Raw genomic sequence first — 13,029 nt, 5'->3', positions numbered from 1 at the left:
ACTGACTGTGAGTAAATGGATTGGCAGGACTTTGGAAAGTTACATTAACTACTGCATTTAACATATTCATATTATTATAAAACATAGCTGTATTCACAAGGTTTCCAAAGCCTCAGACCGAAGACTTGCATAACCTGCACACTGACAGGTTATTCTCTAAGGGTTTAAAAAAGTCACAGTATTGTAGTCAATGGTGTCTTGACATTCTTGATCACCAAGCTTTGTGTGACATCTGTCTTGCCATTTGGCGATTTCTTCCATACCACAATGGGAAGCTGTGGAACAGGCTTGTAGACCAACCAACAAATTCCTCTTTAGAAGCACGGTGCGACAGTCACGGCTTTCAGAAATGCATAGTCTCAGGCAAGCTTTGGTTAGTGAGACGTGCTACTCCTGAGTGAGAGGTAAAGTCGTTTTCTGTCCAGCTCTCTGCAAACCTGGCAGTCATTGTTGGCCATCTGTTTGTATTGCGGGAAATGCCCCCCCACACACACGCTGTTCCTTGCTACTATCTTTAATGCCTGCTGTTTCTTCCTGAATACGCCTGTGGAAAAGTTCCCCTGTGGTGTATGAGGCGTGTTTGGATTAAAGGCCTCTCCAGCTAACAGTCTCTAATGACTAACATGACTTAACCCTCATGGCAGGAAGCTGTCTGGGAGCTCCCATGCCGTGATGGGTTTTGCGGGATCCTGTGTGCAGCTCCACGCTATCATAAAGGGACGGATGGCATTGCTCTCCATCTCTCCACATTTGGAGCTCCCCAGTGGCCTATTCACAGGCCTCAATAGAGGTTCCCTCCATCCGCCACAGGCCGACTTCGTCCCGGGTTTTCCCACCACACATCCCTCTCCGCAGGTCTCTGTGGACCCCTCTCTCCCCCACATGTCTCTCCCACAGCTGTCTCCCAGCCTCCAGGCCTCTCTGCACCCACCCCCAGTCCATACCGCCCCTCTCTGCTCCTGCCATTAAAATCCACTGCCGCTCTCCCTTCACCATGGTGATAATCGGTGCCCTGGCAGCTGTGGAATTCAGCAAAGGGGCGTGGCGGTGTCCCTTGGGCACAGACAGAGCCCAGCAGGGCAGGCCCAGACAGGCAAACTCTAATCCCCCCCCACAGCACCACCCAGCCTGCTCTCTCTCTCTCTTTCTCTCTCTCTCTCTCTCTCCCACTCTCTCTCTCACTCTGTCTTCTTTTCTCCCTCTCTCTTTCTACTTCTCTCTCCCCATCCCTCTCTTTCTGTCTCGCTCACTCTCCCCCTTCTCTCTCCCTTCCTCTCTCCCTCCCTCTGTCTCCCTGTTTCTGTGCCTGTATGCACACCATGGGAGGGAGTGAGACCAGAAAACACTTAGACTGCTGAAACCACCTAGTGCTCCTCTCTCTCTTCCCTCATTACTCCTGCCACCAATTAAAGACCCGGCGGCAGGTCGTGTGACACATGCCCAGGTCAGGCTCTGTGAGAGGCCAGTGTTTGCCCCGTAGTTGCTGAGGGTCGGTTGCTACTTTATTAACTGTCAGACTTTTCCTTGATGGCAATAACAAGGAAATTGGAGAGACATCCTTGGAGAGACATCCTTCCTTTTGTGACATGACAGTCAAAACAGGACAACGGGTAAACTTCAGTACATGTGCTTTACATTTCTGAATTAGAAGACTGACTATTTGAAGAAACCAAAAATAAGTTTAGAGAAAAAAGACCTATCTCTTCCTTTCCAAGAGTTCTCTCCCAAGTGTCCTGAGCTTGATGTCGTGCTTTTGGGTTGTCGGTGCTCAGACACTTGTCAGGATTTTTGGATTGCTAAATGAGGTCTCTGCGGAATCTTTTTGGGGCCTCTATCCGTACCTTGTCAACAGAATGGCAGTGGAGATAAAAGCAGTAGGCATTAACTCCTTCGTCAGCACCGCGGTGCCAGCGGAGCCTGCTGTGTTTGTACTGTGACTCATCGCCCGTCTCTTTCCTGCCGCTCTGTTTGCCGTGCTCCGGAGTGAGGCACAGACACCAGACGGCTGGCCACGCGAGGATAAACACCAGGCCTTCCAAAAATGGAGATGGCCTCTCAACACAGTCTGGGCCTGTGAGAAGCCGTAACACTTCAGTCATCAATTTGGGGGGAGGGACGACAAACGTGCATCTTCACTACCGCACAAAGGTTCCCTGATTGCCTACGTCCTCAGCTTGGTGTACCACTCACGGGGTGACTGTGGTCAAGTGCCTGGCAGGTTTCGGAATTCTTTAATGGGGATCTTGGTTTGTGCGTCTGGTTCCGGCTGACCTGAGCTGCTTTCAGCCAATGCTCTGCGCTGTTGACTTCCCGGTATAATACCGGGGGCATGAGCCACATTGGATAAGGCTTACAATGGCAGCAAATTCCAAATGCGTGCCTGCTGCTAAAACGGGGCACCTAGCGAACGCTTACCAACCGCCAGCATTGATCATAAGTAAATGTATATGCAGGTTTCATTCAAGGTTAGAAACCTGGTGGAACTGCAGGCAAGCCACAGGTCTCTGGTGTGGCGTTGGTAAGCAGCTGTCGGTGTAAAAGCTTTAAGGGAATATGCCGATGGTGTGATGACATTGCAGTTGGACCATCGTGCACGTCTGAGTGAACGCTGCTTTTACCAGCCAGAGCCACTGCAGGGAGGGTAGTGTGGTACAACTCATCCAGTGTTTTCTTGAGCAAAGTACAGTGGCATGCAGAAAGGCCTTACAGTAGCCCTGACTGAAAAGTGCACATTTTGCCTCTTTTGCAGTGAGATTGAAAGGGAGGCTGCAGTCCAGACTCTGCTTTCAGCCTCTCGATCAGAACAGGATTTGCCCTGTGCAAATGGGAACACTGTTGATCTTTTCCTGGAATCCGGTAGTTGATTGTGTATTTATGGGGTGTAAATGCTTTGCGTATTGATTTTCCAAAGGCAAAGTTTCTTTTCTCATTCATAAAAGCTGCTAGGATTTTAGTTTTAGGAGAACATTTGATCCGTGATCGATAGTTCCAGGTATGTATTGGCTTTTACAATATTGTGGTATTTGATGGTTGTTATTTTAGTAATTATTTGCAAATCCCTCATTGCAACAATGTTCAGACAATGTCTGTGCAGCCATCGCAATCTGTCCAAAAGAGGGCGCCAGTTACCTTTTTTTTTACTTTTTCATGGATAGTGACGATATTAAGTTGGTTTAGGATGGAAAAAATGCTGCTTGCGGAGATGAATTTATTAGAAGCAGAAAAACGTATATTTCATTGAATTAGTAATATGTTATTTACAAAGCATCGGCCCTGTGTGTGTTTCACGTTGTATGTGGTGGTATAGTACCGTTACGTGTAGAATGATTTACAGTTTAAACTAATGTTAACAATATAATATTCTCAACTAACACTTTGTTTAGTAAGACTGCTTAATAAGAGAGTTCAGGTTGATTAATAAAGCGCAGTCAGCACGTTTCCGCACCCACATACACCCTGCATTCTAGGAAGTATGACAGATGAGAGAGGTAATGACATCTCAGAAAATGCTGGTTAGTTTAAGTGTCGTGACCAGTCAAAGCCACCACACCGCGTTGTTGCGATGTAGCTGATTGTCACGATTGAAGTCTTGTTGACTCGCTGACTGCACAGCCGATGACGGTTATCTGTAATGTGCCTCGAAATACGTGAGATACGTATCGAGATGATGAATGGTACTATTTCAGCCAAGTCAACTATTACAACTATTTCAAATAAGGTTAGTTTATTTAATACGGCCGAGGTGGTGAGAGTGTGGTGTGGATGTCGGGGGACGCAGTGCGTGCCCTGGGTCAATGTGGCAGAAAAGGGTCTTGCACAGGGATTTCCGGCTCCAGGCGATACCCCAGTATTCCCTCTCAGCCTCGTACGGGGGGGGTGACAACCCCTTTCTCCCCTCCTTCTCCACCAAAAGAAGCTGCGTGAATGGGCTGAACTCTTGCTTATTTGCTTTTCAGCTCTAATATAGCTACACATTTTGGTGTTCAGCACACTTGTGGTGAGTGGTTTAAGCTTGGGGTGATTTTATTTCCCTTTTAGCGGCGAATCCCTCTTCTTTCGGAAGCCAGCTAACCAGTTATCTCAACTAGCTTAGCTATAGCTATATCGACCGGGAAAGAGGGTTCAAGCAAGAAGACACGACAGCCATGGCTTAAACTGGCTCCTGTGTGTTGAATCGTATATTTTGAAGTGAGCAGCCCCGCAGCAGCACACGGAGCCCTCCCCTCTCATCGCGGTTGGGCAACCTTTCTAGACCGTTCTGCTCCCCATACATGCATGGATACTGAGTTTCAGCAGTTACCGCAAAACGGGGCTTCTTTTAGTCCACTGTTCAAGACGGAGGAAGCGGCAAGCAGCAAGAGGGAATGAAAGACTGTCTGATGGCAATTCTGGACACATGTTGAGCTGAAAGACCACAGCATCCTGCTGACCCTCCTTTAACGGATTCATTTTTCCAGCTTTCCTCGCCTTAGTTTGCTTGCTGGTTGAGTAATAGTTTTGCCGATTGTTTTTTGCAGCTTTTTGAAAACTATGGATCTGGGTAAAATGGTAAGATGTCCCGCTTGGTCTTTCTCCTCATCTCAAGGGCGCAACAGATCTGTATGCGTCTATGTGTGTGTGTGTGCGCGCCGAGGTTAAAGCGAGCTAAGGATCATAGCTTGCGAGCTAGCAGCTTTTGTTCTGGCAGAAATGTATCAGGCAACCCTGTGTTTATGGGGACCTGGGCAGGGCAGATGTGTAGTTGCTTTCGCTATAAATACTTATTTGGCTTTACGGCACAGTACGGTTTTATGTTTACGAAAGCATTAACGGTGTCAGGGTTGTACAACCGATTCTGCAGCTAATCCTTTTGGACGCACGTTTTGTTTGTAAGGCAGCAGGATAACGTTAGCTGGTTATGTAGTGATATAACAGCGATGGCAAGGGAAGGGTTTTTCAGACAGCATCCTTTAAAACGCCTTAAAAAGCCGGTTTGTTTCGCAGTGTTGAGTCCTGTATGTTTTGAGCGTTGCCTAATACGGTACGATGGAGGAGTATGTGGTATATCCTATGCGTGCCTAGTCATGTTAGCTATCATGTTCATCTGTTGGGAATATGTCGTTAGCGACGCGACAGCCTCGTATGTGCCTCTTAATGGAACAACTTATTTTGGAACTTGCAGAGCGTTACTATTCTTTAAAACTAATTTTGTTCTTATTTTTGGAAGCGCTGCATTTAAAAATATGTGTACCGGACGCAGAAGTGAGCCCATGATATGACAGAAGGCACAGCTGTAGACATGCAAACATGATGGAGGCTGAACGTTCTCCGCTAACAAATAATCAACTGAAAAACAATCTTTTAAAGAATTACATTGGCCATAAATTATGTTGTTAACAGCGTTAGCGCTGGAATCCTCACAATGGTGTCATCTGAAATTGTTGTGGGCACTACTACAAGTCGTGTGTATGAGTCTGAATACCTATGATATTGAACATGAGCCATATGGCAAACTATGAATGAATTATGTTTTCAGAACTCACAAATATGAATGCTGAAGACAGCAATACATGCAAGTATGTGTTTACCATGAAACTACATCTGTGTGTCCACAGTTTTGGGGAAGTGCATGTGCAACCATTAAGTTCAGTGATCCAATGCAGTTATGCGTTTAATTATTCCGGGTGTCATTTTGCACTGTATGAGAATTTCATTGTAATTCATGTGAACAACACAAGGGATTGATCCCCCTCCCACCAGGGCATAAAGATTGGATCATTAACATAAGTAAATCACTAAATTTTAGATAGCAATCAAACACAAGGACCTATGTAGCAGACTTCCTTTCTGACATCAGGTAACTAGGTTTAGGGGGTGGAAGATTCAGCTTTAAAGAGTGTATTACTGTTGGACAGTTGGTTGCAATAATGTTGCTGGCAGGCAGACAGCTTAACTGTTAATACATATTGGCTTGCTGTACAGTGTGTTCTTTCTTGCATTCCTGTTTGAAATTCCTCATGAGAAGGGTCCCTATACACCTGCCTCCATTTTCAGGGACATGCCCGTCAGACAGGCAAGCTGTTGATCAGTATTCAAGTCATAGGTGTTTAGCGTGCCAGGATTCAGTGTAGCAGTTAGTCTCGCCTTATCGGGCTCAATCTCATTCCGTACCAGCGGGAATTTCACCAGCGTAAGAAAACCATATCGTGATGCAGAATTACTATGCCCATAAATTGGAGATTGAGGTCTCTTGAAGTGGATCTCTCCCACCTCTCTTTTAGCTGTGAGGGAGCGGGGAGCAGAGGTGGTGTGTTAGGGCACATGTGTCTGTGCAGCCCAGTCCCACAGCGAAGCCTTTTTTATTAGAACATGGCTCACAGGCTGAGGCAGGCAGCTTTTCCAGAGCCGCCTTTGGAGCTTCTCATCCAGCACGGGTAAAGCCTGTTCTGTCTGACACAGGCTGGGCCTCAGCCGTGGGCTGTCTGGGCTCAATTATTTATGACACGTATGGAGGGACAAATTGATAGAATGCCTTCTGGGAAAGTGCAGGGTCCAGCCATTACAGTGCCATATTTTTTAGGGAAACTTAAAAAAAAAAAAAAAAGTGAATTTTACTGTTTGTCTCTGTAATTGATGCAGGCTTGTTAAAACCTGTGTGCCTTTCTCTTGTCCTGTCGTGTTCATATTCCAGCTTATTCCCGTGATTAGGGAGATTTATGGCAAGCCCCCTTATCGGTTTCAAAGCTGGACACTTGGACACAGACTTCCTTGAGTCGGTAACAGTGTTTCTGTTGGAGCTTCCTGAGTTCAGTGTTTCTTCAGGAAGTGCCTCTGTACACAAAGCCTCGTGGGTGTTTGAGATGTAGAGGAAGCCTATTCAGCAGGCTGCACTGAAAGCATCTTAATTAGGTCCCCCCCCCAACTATAACCGTCCAGCAACCAAGATGGCCCCCACGGAAGGCTTTTTAAGAAGCCTTTTTTACGGCTGTAATGACATTCATTCCTGTGGTTCTCCATCCTGACCTTTTATTGCCTTGTAGCCATTGGCAATGTCTCTCGGCATTCTAGGAAGAAAAAGATTGTGCTGAGGAGGTTCATCAACAGTGACCTCGCCACAGGACTCTGAACAATGTAACGTGAGGGGGTTTCTATGAGACTATAAAGCCCAGGGTGAAATGTCTGCTTGTAATCGTAAAGTTTGTAAATCTTCCTGCAAAGGCCTTATCTTCACGCTGCATTTCATGCCTCCAGCTAAACGTTTTTCCCTACGGTTCATTTTCAAATTCTGACCACCCCTTTTTTTCCCAGGGAATAAAAATCCACAAAATTCATTTTAAGCTTTAATTAGACATAAATCTTACATAAAGGGTTGATTGTTTTGGTCAGACAACAGTCGTGGGTTCCTTTTAAGGGCACTCAGTCATCTTTTGTGACTAAGGGAAGTGAAAGCGGTTCCGAGACCACAGAACATCCCCACATTATTGCACACTTACCCCAGCCAAGGAGAAATGGTAGTGCCTGATACACTCGGTGTGTATCCGTCCTGCCCCCCCACACTGCCTCCTTGTCATTGAGGCGTTGGAGTGATTGCTCCATAGGAGCGGATGTTAGTCACATGACTGAAGTGCCTAAATAAAGGCTCTTTAAGGAGGCTCGCTGCTCTGTGTCCTCAGACAAGGGTGGAGCGCCCAAGACCAAACACTTTTTGTTTTCTTTTTTAACTTTCTAGTACATGTGAGTGTGGGTGTGTGGGTGTGTGTCTAAAGGAAGTAGGAGGATATTTTTGGGTCTTTTGACATGTCTGACAGGAGCCGCCTCAGACAGAGAACAGTGAGGCGATGGTTTACATCGCGTCATTCCAAAGGGCACGGTGGCGGGCTTGCACACTGGGGGAGCGGAGGGGGCGCTTTCTCCCAGCAGGAAATGGGCCGGGCAGGGAACGGGGTGCTGGGATAGGAAGCCATGCTCTCTCCCTCCCCCTCCCCCTTCCCACAACCCCCATTCCCCACTTATCGTTCCTCACCATAGCGACCAGGCTTTCCTGTCTCACTGCTCCCTCAGTCTCCTTGACTTCCCCTGCAACGTTAGGGTGCCGTGCACTCGCACAACAATCCAGGCCGTGATAATTCAAATTAATTTATGGCCGCACTTTGCTCTTTGCTATTGTCCCGATATGCTCAAATGTGGCGTGAGTTGGCTAGGCGTAGGATCTGGGTGCAGCCAGTGGTTTCTAGGGGCTGATTATCAGTGCTTTTCCTCACGGCCTACTGCTGTAAGCTTTGTGCTTGGCCTTTGTGATTCAGGAAGACCCGTAACCCGTTAAGTGCAGATGCAGTCACTCGTGATAAAAATGTTCCCTGTGCCTCACTGAGAGGAGATCTTTAATGAAGGCACTGCATCTCGCATAGGGCGTGCTAAATCTGGTGCACCGTGAGGAGGAAATCCTCATATGATACGAGCAAGAGGAAAGGTCGCGGATTCCTGTCAGCGGACAAGCTGTGTGAGGCCAGGGGTGCAGTCCAGGGGTCCCCTGGACCCACAGGAACCACTGCCGATGAGGTTGTTCCAACAGGATGTTGCGTGCAGAATACAGATATTCAAAACAAATGCTTAATTAAATTACATTAATGACACAGCAACAGAGCACAAGTGTAATCTTTGTACATCCCCTTAAAAAGAGAGGCTTTAAATGCATTGCGCTGATGAGCAGTCAGTTGTTTTCAGCTAGCCGTTTTTGTTAATTTTGTGCTGTCTGCGCGTAGCGGTCCTCTCAGCAGGAGGCCCGTGATGCTCGGTTGCAGCGCAGTGCACATCGGATTGGGCACAGCGGGCTGGATGTTCTGTCCCCGCGTGACTGAAGCGGAGGGACAGGGCAGGGATCCTGGAGGGCGGCAGGTCTGCCGCTCTCTGCATCTCATCTCATTACAGCCCGCAGCCTGCGCCGCGTCTCCCCCCCTAATTCACTTTTATTTAGTGGTAATCATTTCACTTCATCAGCTCCCCACTCCAGGAGGAGTGTAACCGGCTATTAATTAAGGGCTGAGCACATGCACTTGAATTGCTAGCTCGCAGTATTCAATTGAAAAGGTCGGGACATGAAAAAAAAAGATTGCATTCAGTATCCCTTTAAATAAACATTAAATAAACATTCACTCTTAAATATTGCTGGCTGATGGTGATTTGGTGCTGGATTCTACACTTTAATAAGCATATCTGAGTCTCTTGCATTTAAAAGAAAAAAATTATCTGCAGCTATCTGATGTGGGTGGCTTTGGTTGTTTTGGTCCCAGGCCTGAAACCAAAAATGCATTCATTCACTGAATTGCTTGCCCTGTATCGTTGAAAAGAATCATTGTATTGAAACATGTTAATAAAACAGCGGACGCAGTGTTGAATGCAGAATGAATTTGCAATGCTAAGCTAGCATACCAGGAAAACACCAGCTCGATACGACACCACATGCGCTAAGGACATACAGACAAACCTTTACTCTAAAACAAAACAAAAGGACCATAGAAAATGCACGTGAATACTTCACAATTCATGAGTATTTGTCATAATTCATGTCAAATTTTAATTTCCATATTTTGTAGTCCTTTTAAAAGGATGTATGAACAGAAAAATCAAGTGGAAAAAAAGTTCTGAACTTGTCATGAAGTGGAAGAACTGGATGTAGGTGGAGCCTTCATAAGGCATAAGTAAAAACTGATGCAGTGCAAGTGGTATTGTAGTCTGTGGTTTCTGGCCTGTTGGTCTGCTTTCTCTCATGGTTGCTGTTGCTGACTCCTCACTTGGAAAAAGTTTGCTCTTTTACCCTAACTGTAGGTTTGTGGTGTCATGTGATGTGCTGCTATAGTAATGACATCACTCCCTTAGCAACCGTGGTGTTGCATGTGACTCTGGTGTGCACAGAGACTCCTCTGGGTGGCTGGTTTTGGATCATGATTCTTTTATTATGGTGAAGTCAAATCAGAGATATCATGATTAAAAAGTAATTATTCAGAACTTTCCAGCATGCCATGGGTGTTTCAGTGCTGTTGAAGAACTGAAGAAGGTACAGCAGGGTTTGCTTATTCAGACTGTAGATTCATATTAAAAAGTTCTCGTTTTCAAACATGTCTTTCTCACATGATGTAACTACCCTCTCTCTGAAGCAATCAGCATGCAGAAGGTAACTAGATTATTTCACAAAAAACAAGGTACTGGATGTCAGTGGTGAGCAATGACATATTAGTACTGAATTGCATCTAAAAGTGTTCTCTAAACTGAAGTGGCTTGAAATGGCTGAAATGTGTGCAGGTATATGAAATTTTGGCCAAATGTGGAATGTTGGTACTCTAAAGGGTCCCAAGCTCTGTTTTAGTAATTGCAGGTCATTATCTATAACATTTATGTACATACATATATAATCTGATTTTCTCAGTATTAACAGTAACACATAACAAGCACAGTAGGCGTTGGGAGCATGAGTGGACAGAGCAATGGGCTGTGGAGCCCTGGAACAGTGGTCGTTAAGCGGTTGCTAAGGAAGTGAAGTCACACCTTAAAAGCGCATTCTAATGTTGTACCCTGCCCTGTTGCAAACAGTAGGGCTCTCACAAATGCTTCCTGACCCTATTCTGAAAGCATTTCCTGTTTGATACTGCCTACACTACAGGTACTGAGGTCAGTCAAGTGGATATCACACCACCCACCACGTTAATGTCAGGTTCCCTTTCACGCTTGACTGCTCTGTCATGCGTGATGTCTTTCATTTATGTTTGGCTTTCTTCAGGGTAGTCTATTAACTGCTCCTCATTTCCATAACAAGGTCGCATGTTGCTATGTCATTTTTACTGGAGGAAGTCAAGCTAGACAAGGCACCTTTTGTCACATGCTTATAATTTTCTGTATTTATAATGCTTTAGCTTAGTCTTGCGTCACTGAACACTCAGAGCGGCCTGTACCGAAATAGTCTCAACTTGCTCCAGATCTAAGGTCTATTTTAGCTCCTCTACCTTGAAACGTCTGTCCTGCCACATAAGCCCTCTCTCTCCCTGAGGGTTCAGTGTCACCATAGTGTTCTCAGTCATGAAGCACACAACGAGACAAAACTCAGCCAAGGTTTACCAACTGCAGTATGTTGAACTGAAGAGGGAGGTCAGTAAAACTGAATAATAGACCCAAAATTCAACAGAATCCCAGTCATGGATGTAGCAGGATATTTGCCACATTTACCAGAAAACATGAATGGTAATAGCTAACAATAGCTAAAACAGGACTGGGAAATGTCAGTCGTGCATACGAGTTCACCACAGGACATTTCACTTTACACCTCAGAAACCAGTTTATTGACAAGACAGAAAAGTGCTAAATCTAAAGTGATTTTGGGAATTGAGAAGCAGCTGGTCGTGCAGCCCTCTGACTGGAGCTATCCACTTGGTTTAAGCCAATTGTAGTTCCTGATGAAGATATGCGGAAGTGCTGAAGCTTTATGCAAATTTTTTTCTTCTGGTTTAAGATGTCACAGTTTAAGAAGATATAAATGAATACAGAGGAAATTTTACTTTGGAGTATATTCTTTATTATTTTCTAAGCCATTTGGATTTTGGTGCGGACTTGTGTCCTCAGTATATGTTTGAAGCTTTTTAAAAATTTTGTTCTTTGTTTTGTGTTTGCAGCAGGGACTTCCTGATCGTATTCAGACCCTGTCAACCCTGGGGCCAGCTGTGGTTACTTGCTGGCCATTTATCCTGAGCTCTGCGTTGATGCTTATTTATGTTATGTTCTTAGCCAGGTCAAATTAAATATGTAGGCTTCAGCACTATGTGCGAAAGCACAGCTCTGGTGAATGAAGAGAGCCCTGGCCCCAGGGAGTTTGTTGTGAAACTGCCTTTGTTCGGGGCGACGTTGCCTCTCTCTGTGGCTGTGTGAGCGTACGGGCAGGTCGGTTGGGCTCCCGGGAAAGCAGCTTTCCTGTGCGGCCCTGCAGCGTGAGCGGAGACCAGCGGCTGTGGCAGCAGCTGGCTCCAAGTGCTAATAGCATGCTAAAAGGGCGACCCCTGCACTGCCGCCGTGACGACACGTGACAGGGAGACAGGTGTGCGGAGCACGAGTGAGCCAGCCGCCGCGCCGCTCCCCTCCCGGCGGGACCCGGCCGAGGCATGCCGGAGCGCACCGGGACAGGCCGGCGACTTTAACACACTTATCCCTGCACTCCATCTGCCGCTTCAAAGCTGCTTTTTGTCACCTTTTACTGGGATCTAGATCTAGGAGGGGTCGGGAGGGGGGGGGGGGGGCAAGCTCGGCCAGCTGTACAGATCAGAAAACAATGGAAGCTTTATTTGGTCTGTTTACAGACTCATTTTAGCTGCCATCGTCAGGGCATTCAGCTCTCCTCGCCTCAGTTCAGCTGGTTCCCTCTGCTTGATCCTGCTCTCCGTGTCTGGAAATCAAAAATCTATCCCCCCTCCAGGGGAAAAAGATACACAATCGGCAATACAGTACAATAAAACATTGCGATTTTTACAATCTGGTCAATAGTCAGAGAGCAGAGAGCTGTTGACGGTGGAGCTGTCAGCTTGCACGCACGCCTTTGAATCTACCAAAGTGTACAGAGCTCTGAGCTCGTGACATGGCGCTCGGTGCGCTCTCCCTGTAAGCAGCAGCCCAGTCACAGGCCAACGGTGGCACCCGCTTGATAGCATCAGCAGCTGCAGGGGAGGAGACGGCCGCCGGGCCAGGGGACGCAGGAAGAGCGCGTCCCCGCCCAGCAGATGGCTGATGGGTGAGAGGTGGCCACGTGTGTTATTGATGCAGGCTCCCAGCTCTCCGCTCCGCTCGGCCCCTGTGGCAGGCCAAGCTCCTGGGGTTGGACGGAGCGCGGCGTGGCTTTGCCAAGCTCGAAGTGAGAAACGATTCCGGGGGACGGCTCTTTGTCTGTGAGCTGCGAGCTGGATCATTTTGGAGTGAGAAATGAATCCGGGGAAAGACTCTTTGTGTGTGAACTGGATCATTTTGGAGTGAGAAATGAATCCGGGGAAAGACTCTTTGTGTGTGAACTGGATCATT

General features: G+C 46.7%; 1 protein-coding gene across 2 annotated transcripts in view; it reads left to right on the top strand.

Moving 5' to 3' along the window:
• Positions 1-13,029, top strand: part of LOC118774333 (huntingtin-interacting protein 1-like) — a 43,258-nt gene that overhangs the window by 6,542 nt on the left and 23,687 nt on the right. The window contains exon 1 of one of the 2 annotated variants that reach the window (XM_036523634.1): positions 3,975-4,548. The exons of the other annotated variant lie outside the window; for it this stretch is intronic. Coding sequence (XP_036379527.1) covers positions 4,531-4,548 — 18 coding nt within the window. The 5' untranslated portion in view covers positions 3,975-4,530. Of the gene's footprint in view, positions 1-3,974; positions 4,549-13,029 lie in introns of those variants that run through there. 2 annotated transcript variants of the gene reach the window in all.

The sequence above is a fragment of the Megalops cyprinoides genome, chromosome 3, assembly GCF_013368585.1.
Source record: "Megalops cyprinoides isolate fMegCyp1 chromosome 3, fMegCyp1.pri, whole genome shotgun sequence".
Taxonomy (NCBI): Eukaryota; Metazoa; Chordata; class Actinopteri; order Elopiformes; family Megalopidae; genus Megalops; species Megalops cyprinoides.
The sequence above is the reverse complement of the archived record's forward strand: the minus strand, read 5'-3'. Positions and strand labels throughout refer to the sequence as shown.